The sequence below is a fragment of the Ananas comosus genome, linkage group 16, assembly GCF_001540865.1.
Source record: "Ananas comosus cultivar F153 linkage group 16, ASM154086v1, whole genome shotgun sequence".
Taxonomy (NCBI): Eukaryota; Viridiplantae; Streptophyta; class Magnoliopsida; order Poales; family Bromeliaceae; genus Ananas; species Ananas comosus.
Window position 1 is genome coordinate 2,690,097 of NC_033636.1, and position 17,229 is coordinate 2,707,325.

The 17,229-nt window shown below is 36.1% G+C and overlaps 1 protein-coding gene across 1 annotated transcript; it reads right to left on the reverse strand.

Annotated features, from left to right (window-relative positions):
* On the reverse strand, positions 480–15,814 carry LOC109722509 (chaperone protein dnaJ 15). Its single transcript, XM_020250601.1, has 11 exons — positions 15,332–15,814; positions 7,794–7,917; positions 5,861–5,943; positions 5,666–5,777; positions 5,434–5,538; positions 5,262–5,312; positions 2,760–2,849; positions 2,544–2,652; positions 2,297–2,445; positions 2,166–2,219; positions 480–1,023 (listed from the first exon to the last, which is right to left on the reverse strand). Exons 1-11 carry the CDS (start codon positions 15,463–15,465, stop codon positions 802–804), a joined length of 1,233 nt encoding a protein of 410 aa, XP_020106190.1. The 5' UTR covers positions 15,466–15,814; the 3' UTR covers positions 480–801.

Sequence of the window (17,229 nt, forward strand, 5' to 3'; positions counted from 1 at the left end):
GGAGGCTTAATAGGAGTGGACGGGAAAAGTTCCAACTGCAGGCGCAAAATGCGAAACCGTGAAGATCCGACCCCATTACGCACAACACACAAGAAGTTAAGTGGTCTATCATAGCCCCACAACTGAATTTCATAATTTCACTTTAATCTTATTCTGTACGTAATTGCATTTTAGTCCAAAATAATAGTCTATAAATACAGCTGCAACTGATTCAACACCAATAAAATTTACAAATCATTCCCAAACCTTTCCCATCTTTCTCCTCACTCCTCAACTCTCTCTCTCTCTCTCTCTCTCTCTCTCTCTCTCTCTCTGAGTGTTTCCTTTCTCTACGTTCACAAAACAGGCTTGTAGGTCAAAGCATAACACCCTTGGCTTAAAATCCGGGAGATACTTTTCATAACAATAACATGCACTACAGACAATCATCATACAAGTTGATCCAACAACCAAAACCAAACTATTTGTACAGGGCACCATGAAACTTTAAAACATATATTTCTTCAATGAGAAAGTAAATCACTTGGTATATCTCTGATAAAGCTCTGTTCCGCGCAATTTTTGGTTCCCTTAAGTCATTTCAACCTCCAAATAATAATACAACAGAACCAATGCAAAGCTGAACTAAAAGAAATAACAAATACAGAGCCAGAAATTAATAGGTATGCAGGAAGACTTGCTAAAAACTGAAAAACTACTAAAAAAATGTAAAAAAAAAAAAAAATTTATGAGACATGATACACAATAAATCCAACAGGCTTTCGTAAGGCAATGTACACAAACGACGAGGATAGCTGCTGTTCAAGCTTTCTTATCCGAGCGGTTTAGGTTTAGATTGAACCATTTCTTTTTATTGGATTTGTCTTTGCCGTCGACACTGCCGTCCTCCCCCAGACTATCATATCTGGACTCTTCAGTAGTGAACTTGCCGCTGGCGCTTGAACTCCCAGTGGAATTGACGATAGTTCGAACTGTCGTGAATGATGATTGTATACTATCTCTTTGCTTCAGCAGCTCATCTACCTATAAACAATTTGTGGGCACATTACAACACTTAACAATTTTTGCACAAATGTCAGCATTTCAATGAGAGGCAGTCTCGTGAGAGCTTTAGATTAGGATCACCTATTAGAACTTTGATCCGCAAATCAACTAACAAAGCTGCAGTACATGTTTTAGCTAAGTGGAACAAGATAAGCATATTTCGGAAAGTAAATATTTCAAAACAAAGCGCCACTGTTTTCTTCAAATGGTTGAATGAAGCATGTGAAGATTCGACGAAAGGAACTAAAAGAAGGAAATAACGGAAAGGGGTGCTTTAGGTACAAAAGAAGAGGAAGGTGCCACCTGAAGTCAAATACAAAGTGGAGAGACAATTGCAACAACTAGATAAAAGAACGGAGCAGGAATATGACAACTACAGAGCAGCATTAAGAGGGATTTTTTGAGGGTTCGATGCTAAGATAAAAGAAACTAGCAGAATAGCATCATAGCACTCTAAAACTGTAAATCAGTTGCCAAAGCATAAGTAACTGCAGAACATGTGGATGCTGCACAATATAAATCATAGACATGAAGCTATCGACAAAAGAATATCAATTCTAATCAAAAGGTGAACTAAATGGGCCCATTTGGCACCCAGATTATTTTGGATAAGATACGATGAGAGAGGATTTTGGACAGGCCGGATTAGTGACTCAAAGGCATCAAGAAACGTGAGAGACTGGGATAAAAGAAACCAGCCAGACCAAAATCAAATAATCCCATCAGGATGGAATTATCAAACCCCACTAGAGAGTTTTGAATCGAAAGGGACCAGATAAGGAAATTGCATTGAATCTCGCCTCGCTAAATTCTCCTCTCCCTATTTCACTCTCTCATCTTACCAAATCCAATCCAATCTTTGATGCCAAATGGAAGAAAGGGTAGCAAAGAAGCAAACAAAGCATGTCGACAAACGGACAAAGTATTTGCAACATGAAACAGAGCAGGTAATGCATACCCACATACCAATATGCAATATACCCTTCTTATGATCAGGAGTAAAATCAATAAAGAGAAAAATTATAATTGCAGCATGCTTGGTTCATATAACTATGTATGAAATACTAATAAGAACTAGTTTCGAAAACTAATTCTTCAAATGCTAAGATTTGTATACATACAGCTTGCTTTTCCTGGCCATATCTGTTGGTCACCTCCTGAAAGCGTGCCAAAGCCTGCAAAAGATCATTTCCATGTTAGCAAGAAGAATCTTCCCATGCTACATTTGGAAAACTGAAACAACAACACCTACTTTTCTGTACTCAGTCTCAAACTGCCGCAAATCATTTCTCTTTGCTAAAATCTTAGCATCTATTTCTTTGAGCCTCTCAGTTGTGTCTTCATATGATTTGGCACAGATAGCCTCAATGGTATAGGTGGCCGGCTTAAAGAAATTATCACCTATACAACAAAATGAAAAGGTCCACAATAAATACAACACACCTGCAAATACATAGAAATATAAGAAAAGTAAAGAAAACAAGGGGAGAAGTGCACACCATAAACAGCAAAAATATGAGTGCCAGGTTTTAATTCAGAAACTTCACATGGTTGGAGGCCTTCTAATCTTTTAAAGAAAGAAGCTTCAGGATCTTTAGCCATTGCTAACTGCAAATAACATGCATTATCAATTGATATAACTCCATTTCTTTCGTATCTTGAAGATGAGAAGACATACACAATGAATGATTTGAAGTGGGTCAAATGGGACATACCGCGCTAACTGTTGAATCCATCCGGTATACTTGAAAATGTAGAAAATACATGCCTGCAGATGTTACCTTGCCGGTCTTTTCACTATCTTCCTGAAGATGAACAAGAATACTGAAGATTATATAAAATAGATACCTCATGCATGTCAGAGCAGTGTGCTAGGTTAGGCCAATATCTAGGAGTTGATCACTGTATGAAATGAATAGAAAGATAAGGCACCGCATGCCTGTACAAGATTACACATTGTTTTGATTGTAATCCAGAAGAAATGATGCAATATGTACTTAATTCAGTGCAATCATATACACCAAACTGCAGATAAAAGTGAAGTTAGCATAGTGTAATTAACTAGAAGCATTGTACTAAAATGTAATGCATAGACCTCTACATCTGTCCACACATGCAGATGCAGCTGTTTCACCTCCATGCATAAACCACATTCGGCACCAATTAATAAGCACACAGGAAGCTGCCTAGTATAATGCTTTTTAACCATGTAGAAGTAGATTTACCACAGCATGCTTATGCTCGCTAATCATAAATCTTCTCATTTCTTTTTTCATATTAAAGTTTCATATTTCATACTAAGAAAACTTTCTGTATAAAGTGTTGCATGAAATTTGACATGATTTTTATAGTGTCAGAATGTCCTAAAACATAAATCATAGCATTTTATTCATGATTCTTTAGTATTTTGTCCTTATTATATTTAGTTCATTTTTCCTTTAGTTTACATGGACTGAATTACATCATTCATTTTTTGTCAAACAAACAACAGAACTGTGAGAATTTTAGTCCCACGGCAATGGAAACTAATGTTGAAAGTAAAGCAATCTTTATCTGAACTCTAATTCATCCGAAAGTCTACTTTATTTTCAACCCGAAGTTCACCATCGGTAAAACAAACAGGCTATAGAGTGAAGAAAGATCAAGATAGAGAGAGTAGGGATATAATTAGCTCATGTTCGGCTTGTTTATTAACGAGCCCGCCTTCAGCATACGTAGTATGTTGAACCTTAACCGCCACAAACTGCTTTCCACTATTTAAAACAATGCTAGGAAGATATTACTGTTAATTACGCCGTTTTAGTGAATCACAATTTCAAGCCAATCCAGAATTATGTTGCAAAAATACACAGGAAGTATATAATTAAACACTTTAATGATTAAAAGAAAAAATAAATTGCAATGAATAACTAGCAGCATAAACAAAAAAAATAAGCAAGTAAGCAACAACAAAACTAGGCAAACCTTACTTTCAATGGCGAAAACTGATGATTGAAAAGCTTATCCCAAACAGACTATTGAAGGAGCTAAAATCTTCTTATGGCAGTCAGTTTAGTAACTAAATGCTTACATGCTGACATTACAAAAGTTTACTAGAAAATGACTTTCAGACTCGATTTACTAAAAAAATCAAAGCTTGCTTTATGTCCCAGAAAAGGACAAATACAAGAACAATGAATAATTGTTCGGTAGAAAGTTTCAAATGGAGTAATGATTGTTGGTGAAACAACTGTCTATGATGTATAATCAAAGTATATTAACAACTATTTCTGCACGGTATGCATAAGCAGATTGCAATGATGATAAGTAAAAAAACCAGGAAAAATTCAAAAGTATCTCCAAGCTCAGCTGTCAAATATATGTTAGATGCTCAGCCAGTCGCCTTCAAGTACTTAAGCTACCCAAATATCAGCATGAAAAAAAAAAATCAAGCAGATGATTGTACAACCTCGCACACTGATGCTATAATAGGAGAGGCTTAAAGAAAACAATGTTGCCATTCACATCAGAGGAAAAAGGTTTGTGGAAATACGCAAGGGTCCCCCTCTAGTCTAGCGGAACTATTAAAGAGTAGGTATGCAAGTACTGTAATAGGTGTTGATATAATTATTTAAGTTATAATTGTAAAAGGATATGTCTTACTTCTACCAAAAATACTACTCTTATTCCTAATTATAGGTCGAAAAATTTCTCTCCATGGCCCAAAGCCAGATGAACAGAACTTTGCCAAAGTAGTTAGTAGGTCGAATACCTAAATACAGACATTTCTATATACCACATTATGACTTCTCCATTTTGATTTCCTCAATAGTAACATTATCAGAGAGGGACACAAAATATTTCCTTAAAGGAGAACTGAAATTGTTGTCGTGCGGTGGGGCACTAGGGAAAAAAAAAGGTGCATCAATTAATGCTGCAACAACCTCACCACAGTCTTTTGCAATGGCCCATTTGGTATTGAGGGCTGCTTAATGCTAGGGGAGGAAAGGAGTTGGGACAAAATCATATAGAGATACTCTTCTTCGTTTTCTAGTGGGGCCATAGAAATTATATCTTAGCCAACTTCTTGCGATATGAGAAACATGATATCACTCATGGAAACAAATGGAAAATTTTCTATCGTACTTTCTCAAAGCAAGTAAAGCAATTTGCCCACAATCCAAAATGGAACTAAGATAAAGTAGAAGAATTCAAAAATAGAGAAAACTATTAATCACCTGTAAAGCCAATCCATAGCCTCCGTTTGGTTCTGTTTCAAAGTACAGAAGCTGTCACAGTAACACAGAAGAGATCAGCTAATATTAACATAATGGAAAGAGCAAAGAAAGAACAGAAGGTTGATTTTAGCATTCAACTTGGCAGCACTCATACAAACGCAAGTTTCTGTACCTTAAATTTACTTTGCGCGGCCGAGGTAACTCTAACAACTATTCCTGCCTGGGCTTGTTGTTCATTGATTGTCACACCAAAAAAATGAGCGCACTGCTTATCGACCTAAAAAAAGAATTGACGCTGGTCAGCATATTTTTCTTCCTTTTTTTTCTTTTTTCATTTCATTAGCTAGTTCGTAAATAGATGACAAACATGGAATACTCTTGAGGAAAGCTCACTGCATAACCACCTTTCCAACGACTGATGATCCAAGAGGAAGCGGCCTAACTGTAACAGTTCCATTAATAGCTTCTTCAAGAACAGTAGCGGATACGGTCGTCTTTATAGGAACTCCCAGCTTGCTAAAGATTTTAAATAGTCGGCCAGAAAAATTTCAAATTGCTGTTATAGAAACCAAGGAATTAAACTAAAACTCTCTAGCCACCTGAAAAGTGCTGCAAACATTGTATTTACAGTTCCAAGGTTGGATAGATCAATCTCCATATCCATTCCTTCTCGTTCTAAAGCCTGAATAAAATATTACGGAAGAAAAACAGTAAGAAAATGCATTGATCATAGAGGTTACTAAGCACCAAGTCACCAAGTGAAGGACAACTTATTTTTGAAACTAGAAGTGTGCAAATTAAAAATAAATGCAAATAATGGTCCAGAAAGAACCAAAGTACTTCATTCTTACAACAAATAACCCACATTAGGCACTTCAGATTTAACAATAAAAGTATGTGCAGCTTTTAAGACCATACCAATCATTACCTTTCAATAGTGACCACTGAATCATAATATCATCGCTATTAAGCAACTAATTATATCGGGAAAGCAAAAATAACAGTGGCGTAAGAGACAATAGAACTGATATACCAATTTAAACATATTCCTTCTTGAGTTAAATCTAGAAACCTTTTGCTTCAGTGCATTTTATCCCCATAAGAACAAGTGCATAACCTATAATACCGGCAATGGAAATTAAAAGTTAAGCGAAATCACTCTATCAATAAAGGAAACAAGATTTTTTCTGTCATAAAAAGTATAGCGGACTAGTACATAGTTTTTCCAAAAAAACTTTATAAAATAAAAAAATAAAAATAAAAAAGATAGGTGACTGCACTTTATAACAATTTTATCTAGGATAATGGGAAGAAAGCAAGCTCAGGGCCCATTTTCGTTGCTGACACAGATATCTATTTGTCTACGCTAGCCAATGGATCATGCTCTAGAAATTCATCACCGATCCTCTACCATATCTTCAAAGACTTTTTATCTTTTGTTTCACATATACATCATTCTAGTCTTCTAGATAAATGATATAGAAGTCCAATATGATGAGTATTATATTAGTCATAGTAGGCCACTAAGGTTATTATTATCTTTCTCTTAGTCGTATTAGAACTTTAGGTTTTGGGGATAAATATGTGCCCTATTTCATTGCAATGGTGCTTTTGGATTAATTTAGAGTTGATGGCCATTATCAATAGTAATATAAGAGTAGAAAATTCATCAGAGGCATTGCGATCCCTCAAAGAATCATGATGTGTGTACAAATGCAAATTATCCAATATCCATTAGTTGAATAGGCTGGAACTGCTAGTTTCCTGGAGAGCGATTTGGAATTAGTGCAGTCTACACAAATACGGTGCCATTGTTGAAAACTACATAACACTTTAAGCTCAACTCGGCTCATCCATCAATAGGTGTGGTCAGCTAAATGATTCCTCAAAAGAGTTCCTCGTAAAAATCCTCTTTGTTTGCTCAGACATCATATGTTATAGCTAAAAAAGTTCCAGCTGAATAATTGTCCTCAAACAAAATTTATGATACAAGCAATATCATGATTTCAGGATTATTGAGTCAAACCACTCTAACTCCAAACATCTTCCCTTTGAACTCCACACCTTAATTGTAGTTTTTACTTCTATTGCAATAATACTTATCTAGTCAAGCTCATAAGCCCTCTACCATAGCTTTTCTTTATACACCAGTTTGAAGTTAGCCATCCTAAATTTACCAACTTTTCACCCGAGAAAACAGAAAATTATTATACAAGTATTAAATGATGCAAGGCTTGCTAATTACGTCATCTACACCTGAGTTTTCTCTCCCGTTCTTAAAATTAAGTAATTAATAATCATACCATTAAAGATGATAAAATTAAGTCTCCTTCATACAATTGAGTTACCATTAAAAAAACAGATGAGATATGACAAAACCTCTTTCAAAGCTTAATTTTGATTAGCTTGATTTGATTGACAGGATAAGCAGATTGAAGCAAAAACAAAGCATTTATAGAGAAATCAAATCAGCATGGAAAATAAAATAGATACTTGAATATGTTTTGTATATATAATTAGAAAAACAATTACCTCAAAGCCAGCAGTATCATATTGTCGCCTTTTCTCTGGATCAGATAGGATGCTATATGAATATGCAACCTCTTTGAAAAGTTCCGAAGCTTCAGGATTGCTCGCATTCTTATCAGGGTGATACCTGTATTACCCATGACAGAAGTTACAAAAGCTGTACTTCGCAATTAATTAGGAGTTAGAACTTAATATGAGTATATAATTTTATGCGAATGCCTCGGTAGATGCATGGTGACTGATCAAGAGGGATAGCCAACACACGTGTTCAGCATAAATTAAAACACTTGCGGACCAAGTTCAATTGAATTACGGCCATAATCCTACTGCTAAAAAGGCCATGTCAGGGTGATCACTTGGTACAAGGAAAAATGTCCCATAACAAGTTAAGAGCAACAATAGAAATGGCTTCAATCCTAGTTAATTAGATTTGAGAATAAGTATGAGTTTAAATTTCTTCAACATAGGCACTGAAACATTGTACAGTACGGCAAACTATGGTGGTGGCCGTCACTAGAAAATCATACCTTCTTTTTTGCTTACAGGCATGACAAATTACTCACTCCTTGAGAACATTTATGCTGTTTACCATACATATGCAGACGTAAAATATTTAATTATCATGCATACATTTGCGTGAATGCATAGATTAAATCGAACAGGAATTGTTTTCTGAAGCACCAAATGCTGGTGCTTCCATTTTTATTCATGCACCAAAAGCACATCGAGATCTAAATGTGCCCACTCTCACATGATGCACATCAAAATTCCCACACTGTTTTCATGCATGAATCACAATATGCATCAAACATCGATCTCACATAAGAAAAATCAGTGCCAAATGTTTTCTGCATGAGATACATCCATAGTTAATTCGTGAATTATTCACGAATTATTCGCGAATTTTTTAAAATCCGAATTAAACGGCCGTTTTCAAATTTTTCCCAAAAATTCGGAAAAAAAGGGGATTTTTTTACTAAAAATACGTGTTTGCGTATTATACGGCGAGCCGAATTATTCGGCCAAAAAAAAGGGATCGCGCCCGCACCGCCCGCGCCTGCCCGCGCTCCCGCACGCTCCCGCATGCGCTTGCCGGCCGGCTGGCCCAAAACAGTAAAATACAAAAAAAAAATCTTTTCGAATTTTTACTTAATTAGCTTAATTTTGTAGCTATTTATTCTTATATGTTTAAAAGATATGAATATTTATGCTAATAGAATAAATTTTGAGAGAAAAAAAATTTAATTTAATAGCCGAATTTTTTATCCCGAATTTTTAATTGGTAAACGCATGGTTGAAGGTGCCGCCCCGTGCCGTACGGCACGGGGCGTAGCCGTTAACTTGGACCCCGGCGGCCCTGGGTGGCCTTAGGGCGGCACAGGCGAGCGCCGTGCCGCTCGAAGATCAAAAGCGGGCCAGCGCATGTGCCGCAGCTGTGCCCGCGTGCCGAGCCTTCTTTTTTTTTTTTTTTTTAATCTATTTTATTGGAAAACACTTTTTTTTTTTTGTTTGTATTTTTTTTTTTGTTCTCTGGGATACCACCGAGGGTCCGAACTACCCCTAGGCCATTAGTATGGCCTTTTGTTCACTTTATCTTTTATTTCTTTGAGCATTGTGTGTCTTTTTGTCCATACATTATTCTTTTTTCTTCTATTTTGGCTGCATAGCCGTTTTTTTTTTCATTTTGAAGCCTTTCTGGCCTTTTTCTTTATTATATATTCACTTTGTTTCTTTTCGTTAATAACAATTATAATTATTCATTATTTAACAATGAATATTTAAAGCAAATTTTTAAGATTGATAAATTCGAAGAATATATCTACTTGCGGGCGAGCCCCCGCACACCCCCCTGGATGTTAGTCGGTGCCGGCCTACGGAAGCCAGGCACTAGTTGGCGCGCGAGCCCTCCGCTTCGACCCACAGGGCATGCGCCCCGCTGTCCATATTTTTCTGAGAGTCGCAAATTATGTTTTTGGTCAAAATTTGTCCCGCGCGAAAGTTTTCAGAGATGAATCAGCGGGAACACAAAAATTGATCTCCTAAACAAATTTTGATGTAATATTTTTAAAAGAATAAAAAAAATATGATGTAATTGACAGTACTTTCCGGTTGCTTCTAGGTTATTATATTACTTCCTAATCGAATCAATATAATAGATCTTTGAAACACGATGTTTTTAGAAAAAAGATAAAAGTTTTGCTAATCATTTTATCTGTTATACACATTTTTTAAAATTACAAAAAACGTAAAACAAAAGAATTTCAATTGTTACACAATCAGCAGATCAGCGCAAGAATTATATGCAAATCTGATATTTAAAAAAAAAATTAAAAACACAAAAGACAAGAGTTTTATTAAGTTATAACTTCTACTAAGACAAGTCATTATAAATGTTGTACTTTATAAAGTAGCAAAAAATCACACACAAATGAGCCATTACATCATGTTAATCCATTACCCTGATACGAGTATGATAGTAAGTCATACATCAGACAAAATTCAGATAATCCAACTTGCGTAAATTTTCAATACATATAACCCACTTAAAACCAGCCCTTACTGGTAAAACCAACCCTACAAAAATTAAAATTAGCATTTTAGTAAGATTCAGCCAATAAGCGTCAGCCAGGTCCCACCAGGAGTCATTCGTTCGCATATCTAGTACGGATACGCTAGAGTACCACACGGTCGCCGCCCGCGTGCCGTCCAGCCCGTACGTCGCCGGACATGGTTAGCGGCACAAACCACAATACCACACCACCCCGCTGAGTGACTACATTGGGAGTAGTACAAGCAATTACCCATGACCAAGATACAGTACGCCGCCTGGCGGATCCGGGACTCTCCTGCAGCCCTTGCAGAGCCTGCACCGTAGATCGCACGCCCTTTAGCCTTGGGTAAACGTATAATATCCGTATAAATCACGTATCCAAATAATTGATGAATCCGTTTTTTAGCCCTTTTTTTCAACGAATTTAAAAATTAGAAGACGAATTTTATCCGAATTATACCTGTACCGAATTTTTGCCGAATCTGAATTAACTAACTATGGATACATCACAATGATTGCACTCTTTGTATAATAAGTCTATAAATTGGCATGGTCATATTTTGGAGTCAGATTCTGCGAACAACATTTCTGATACTATTTTTAGCGGATCCCATACACAAAGATTGAAAATAAGTGTAGGTTAAATAATTCATTGAAGTCACAATATTTTTTTTGATATATATTTTTAAGGTTAATGGTAGAGACTAATCCCAGTTTACTCTCCAAAAAAGAGAAGGAAAAAAAAAGCATAATTGTAGAGGTCATGATTTGACAACACTGAAACTGTTCTTCATAATCAAATAAACCAAAAGAGGATCTTCACTCTCATAATCTATGATTGTAAGCTATATACATGTAAAGGAAATCAAATCCATTAGTAATGAATGTTAATATACTAAAAAAAAATCAATTGTTTTGCAATCTTGGAGGCAATTGAACTCTTTAAGCAAAGCATCCACAGTATGCTCCATCTGCCATCCGGTAAATGTCTGCATATTGTGATTTCTTTATTGTTCCAACATCAAATACTTTAGATACGTACACTCAAGCACACATCCCTGATTTGTCCATGCAACCTTAATGGCAAACTAATTTATCAACAACAAACATAGCTGGCATAAAAGGCCAGATTTTCATCTAACAGCACAAGGAGAAACTCATGAACACCATTTTAGACCATACCCAACACCAAGAGTAAAACTCAACTAAATTACAAGGAGATGGATGAGATTTAAAATGCTGAGCTATGGTACAAGTCATGCATGTTATAATAGTCGTATAACTAAAACAAGAAAAAAGAGAGAAAGATGAAGAAGAAATGAATCCAGTACTTGCTGGGATCATTTGATTGTTCATAAAGCATGCAATGCATCTTTGCACTGATACTGAAAGTACAAGATTAAAATCAAGCATATCTAATAGAAAAAAACTTCTACTATCTGAAGGCACGGCCACAGGAAACAACAAAATTTTGTGAGTCTAAATAATAGCTAACTCTTAAAAAATGCAAGGCTGTCTGGCGTAAACTCAAGCTCCTAGAACCAAGATGTTGCATTATAAAACACTTATAGAAACTAAAACGAAAGCATATAAGAAAAGGGATACAAACAAAAAGAGGATGCGACTATAATAGATATGCGATGAAAGAGTCCGATGAACTGTTAAAGTGGGTTGCAAATTAGCAATCCATCCAGATTCTTAATTCAGCTTTTGTCAGATATCAATTTATTCATCGTCATGTGGCTTTAATCTGGATCTTGTATTTGAATAAATAACAGTTGTCCTTATAAGTATATTATTATGTCAGCATTCTATCTGAATAGAAGACACAAGTGATAAATAAGAGAATACTAAAGATTCGAGCTATAGAATTTCTCAATTCCAACACAACTACACAAGGTACTCGTTAAATCGAATAGAATGATTTTGTCTTTTTTTTTTAAATCCCAAATTTAAACTATAAAGAAAAAAAACTAACGAGTCGCACACCAAGCATAGCAATTATAACAAATGATCAATCGAATTTTTATTCATCCTCTACATAATAAGATTTGTTCTTTTTGGAATGGAAAAAGAATGAAAGAGTTTGCCATTTTTTGTTCTATCATTGGACAAAATCGGAAGACAAGGTCAATTATTCCTCGTCTACAAACAACCATCACATGATGGCCCGAACAGTTTAGCTACGCAATTCACACCCTTAAAGGCTCAAACTTTCAGGAACAAGTTCTAGATCGTCTTTACCTCAAGAACAAGAATGAAAGGAGTCTCAAGATCTCTAGCAGTAGAAGCTAAAAGTTGAATCTTTTCTTTTCCTCCTTCTAGCTTTAGCGAAAGGTTTTCAAGTATTTCTAAAGACAAAGTTGTTTGGGTTCTTGACCAACTCTAGTAATTTTTACAGCAATTTCTCAGAGTACTGATATCACAGAATATAACAAAAATTAGTTCTAATGTGGATAAACAGAGTGAATAGAAAAATTTTGAGAAGCTAGCAACTTGTGCTACTATGCTGGCCATAGCACTATCAAGGCTTTGTTTGCGAGTAAGCTTCTGCGAATCACCTTGTGGCTCCCATGCACATTGCAAGACAGAGGTTGTTTGGCTGAAAAAATAGGACCGCAAAAATCTGCGGTGATTTGAGCAGCTATGGCTTGTCATGGAAGAATCTTCTTCCCATCTACGGTAAAGAAAGAATCTGGGTAGATACATTCACAAAAGTTGTATTATGCTCCAATGCCACAGCCGGAAGACAAGGAAATGTGCTCCTAAAAGGACCTCAAGTAACTAGAGTCACAATTGGTGTCGTGGATAACTAGAGTCACACTGAGGGCGTGTTTGGTTCGAAGTAGGAGTCGGAATCGGAATCGGAATCAAAATAAGCTGGAATCGGAATCGGAATCAGAATGACTCATTAGCTAATTCTGTTTGGTTCATCGCCTGAATCGGAATCGGAATAAATTATTCCCATTGTTGGTGTTTGGTTCAGGTGGATATAAAAAACGTAATCAAATTAATATAGTAATATTATCTTTATAATATATTAATTTAAATTCAAATTAAAAATTAAATATTAAAAATTTGCATCAAAATTTTAAAATAATGTCAAAATTTTAAATCTATTTTTTTAAAAAAAATTAAACTTTGAAGTTGAGTGGATAATTCAAAATATGAAACTAAATTTTGATTTATTCAAATTCAAAATTAAAATTACAATTTAAATTTTAATTTGAATCCATAAATTTAATTTAAGTTTGAAATAAAATTTGAATAAAACTTTATATAAATTAAAATTTAATTTAAATTCAAATTCATAAGTTAGATTCGAAATATTTGATTAAATTTTAATTTTTAATTTAAGTTCAAATTAAAATTTAAAATTATATATTTAATTTTTAAATTTTAACTCATATTTTAATTAAAAAAATTTAAAAAATAAATTTAATCCGAATAAATATACATTCCGTCCGGATTCAACTTCCAATCCGGCCTCCTAGGCCGAATTGAAAAAAGAGGTGATTGGGGGATTCCATTCCACTCGGGAATCGGAATCGGAATAGGACTCCTAAGTACCAAACACCCACAAACGGATTCGCCCATTCCGATTCCGATTCCAGGGTGAAAAAGAAGCGAACCAAACACGCCCTGAAAGTCATGTCATGTCAACCTTGTTCGAAAATGGAGGAAGAGAAGTAACAAGAATTGTAGCATACACATGACATAAGTAAATAGAAAAGGCTTCTAGCATTTTATTCTCATACTAGAACCACTAGTAATGTCAAAATTTTCAATTGAAGCAAATTTTCCCATCTTTTTTACCATATGCATTCCTCTCCTAATCACAATTGAGAATAAAAAGAACAGAACATCTCAAAAGAGCTAAGCGGTTGTTGGTGATTCAATTCAGCGCACATGCTATCATATTTGGTCAATCGAAAGTTCTAAAACAACTCTACAGAAATCAATGGCAAAAATGGTATAACAATTTTTTTTTAGAAAGACTGAAGGGATAGCTTTTTTTTTCATTTCTTCCTTCATGAGATGATATTTCTTAACTAATTCATCAAACAATTAGGAAAAGAGAAATGCAACAACCTGTTTCTGCTCCAACAGTACTCCCATTCTACTTTAAACTTTTTCTTGGTTCCAATATCCAAGAAAACAAATAAGCACATAGTAAGCACATAACTTCTTGTATACTTTCTTTACGCAAACCATCATTCGGTTGAAGATCATCTAAAATATAACTCTAGAATTATTATAAGGCCAAAAAAAGGACCCAAAAACAATGATGAAAGAGCAAATTAAAACAACAGAGAGCATAACATTTAGGCCCAAATGCATGAACATCTTGTCCAGCATATTTCTTCACTTAAGAAGCAGCTTGTAGTGTTTGGTTTCTCGATTGGCGTAACACGTTCATCTTATACGACTAAGATTAATGACCTTGTAGATGAAATATGCTAACAAAAATCAAACTACTAGATCCCGTGTGGTATCATTTGCCATTCCTTTGGTTTTCTTTAAACACCAATTATATATAACTTGATACACTGATGCAATGACTCTCCTCTTGTAGGCGTGGCTAGTTAGCTTGTAATAGACTCCGGCCAAGTGATGAACAACAACTTATTTTTTAAATAAAATCTTGCAAGCAAAATAAAAAGTTGCTTTCAAGTTTTTGTTTTCCGTCGCCAAATAAATGCATTGAATGTACGCAAATGCAAGCAATCCACCTAGCTTTCCGTCACAAAAAGCTCATCAGAGAACAATTTATTTGGACATCCAAGATTACGTGAACATGATCTAAATCTAGCAAATCATCATTAGACCCAAAAATCCAGAAAAAAGAAGAAAGGAAAACAATGTCGAAATAGCAGAAGGCATATACAACAATTACAGCCAGCCAGCAGCCAGCCAGCCAGCCAGCCAGGCAGCCAGACAGGTAAGAAGGCAAGAGAGAGAGGAATGAGGAGGTGAGGGGAGTGCTGACTTGAGGGCGAGCTTCCGGTAGGCGGACTTGATCTCCTGATCGGAGGAGTCTCGCGAGACGCAGAGCACCTCGTACGGATCCCGCCTCGCCGACGGCGCCGACGGACCCTCCTCCACCTTCCCCGACGACGCCATCCCCTATCACCGCCCTCCTTCCCAGATCCAAAATCCTCTCCCGCTCCCGCTCTCCCTCCCTCTCTCTCTCTCTCTCTCTCTCTCTCGCTCTCTTATTCTCTCCCACAATTCCACAACAAACCCTAATTCCTCCTCCTCCTCCTCCTCCTCCTCCCCCAATTCAAAAGCAAGAAACAAGGAGCAGATCAAAACGAGTTTTTTCTATTTATTTTTATTTATTTTTCTTGGGGTTTTTTTTTTTTGGGTATCCAAATCTAATATCTCCAAATTAAAGGGGGCTTCGGTGTTCTCGGATTTGTATTTTTTCTCTTTTTTTTTCTTTGTTTGGTTGTTTTAAAAAGGGCTAATACCTGCACCGGAATCAAGAAGAAGGGTTGAATTGGGAACGGGAATGCGCTCGCTACGGTTCGTTTGAGAGGCAGGTAATCGACGGCGTATGTTGCCCGGCCCAACAAAAACCGGATCGATCCGATGGGCCGCCCAACCGACCAGTCAAACCGTTTTACATCCTAGGTTGTTAGTTTGAAAACTTTTCAAGGGGAATGCTACTTACACTACTAATTTTTGAGTGTGAATTTTATTCGGCTTTTTTGAAAGAAAAAAAATTCATTGGTTTTATGCTTTTGCAAAAGCGGGTCATTATTTTGGATTTTATAAGTCTGGTCCTTATATTCAGGAATCTGACCAAAATGCTTGTATGCCTAATATGCGTAAAAAAATGTTCCTACGTATCGAGAGTGCTGTATGGTCCATTCGCGTACGCCGAGGATAGAGATTGACGGTTAGCGAGGATATGTCACCTTTTTGTCGGGACCTGCATAGGTTGCTGTCGACAACGCCATTCCCGAATTTCTATTAGCTCTCCTCGTTGTTTGCAGTGTAGAAAAATTCGGATAAAAGGTAGGCACGATAATTTTTAAAAATAAACATAGAATGGGAACCACAAATATCATTCTAAATAGTGCAACAAAGGTTCAAATAGTGCAACATTTTGATGAAGTAGTATGATATCTCGCTTAATTGTGTAGTTGCTCTCAACAATGTTGCAATACAACTCCAAGTAGAATATCAACCTTCTTCCTCCTCCTTCTTTCTTTAGTCTTTTTCTTCTTCTTCTTCTTCTATGCTCCTTTTGCAAAAGCACAAAATTGGGTCGTCTTTTTGGGGATGACAAATAGTGCAACACTAGTTTAAAATAGTGCAACAAATTTTTAAATAGTAGGCTCAGATCTGGATAGTTGATATGCTGTACCCGTACCTTAAAAAGAAATGGGTAGAAAAAACTATATATATCCTACCCATTTGACTTCGAATCAAGTCCAATAAAATACGTTTAAAAGAAAGATTCAAACAGTAAACAACTAGGTAAACAAATAAAGAGTAAAATTAAAAAATGAAGTAAATAGAGCAAGTAGGGTTTTTACTAGGATGGGGGACCTATTCATCGTGTTCGATGATTTGTATGAGGGTAGGCTGTCCACCGCCCCACTTGACTACTCCTTGATATGTCTAATCCCCAAGAAGGTAGGGCCGGGGAGAGCAAATGACTTTCGACCTATCAGTTTTATTAATGGTATTCAAAAGATCATCTCGAAGGTACTAGCAAATCGTATTGCAGCCGTGATGAACGAGCTAATTTCGCCTTCCCAATCAGCATTCCTGAAAGGAAGGAACATCACCGATGCGTATGTCACAGTCTCAGAACTAATAGGTTGGGGCAGCAAGCAGTGCATCGAGGGGGTCGGCATTAAAGTGGACTTTGAG

Bases quoted from the DNA above. Each gene is read 5' to 3' on its own strand.
- LOC109722509 (XM_020250601.1), bottom strand. From the start codon at position 15,465: ATGGCGTCGTCGGGGAAGGTGGAGGAGGGTCCGTCGGCGCCGTCGGCG. The intron at 5,313-5,433 runs GTACAGAAACTT...TTACTGTGACAG, and splicing joins CCGCGCAAAGTAAATTTAAG to CTTCTGTACTTTGAAACAGA. The intron at 2,220-2,296 runs GTAGGTGTTGTT...GATCTTTTGCAG, and splicing joins TTGAGACTGAGTACAGAAAA to GCTTTGGCACGCTTTCAGGA.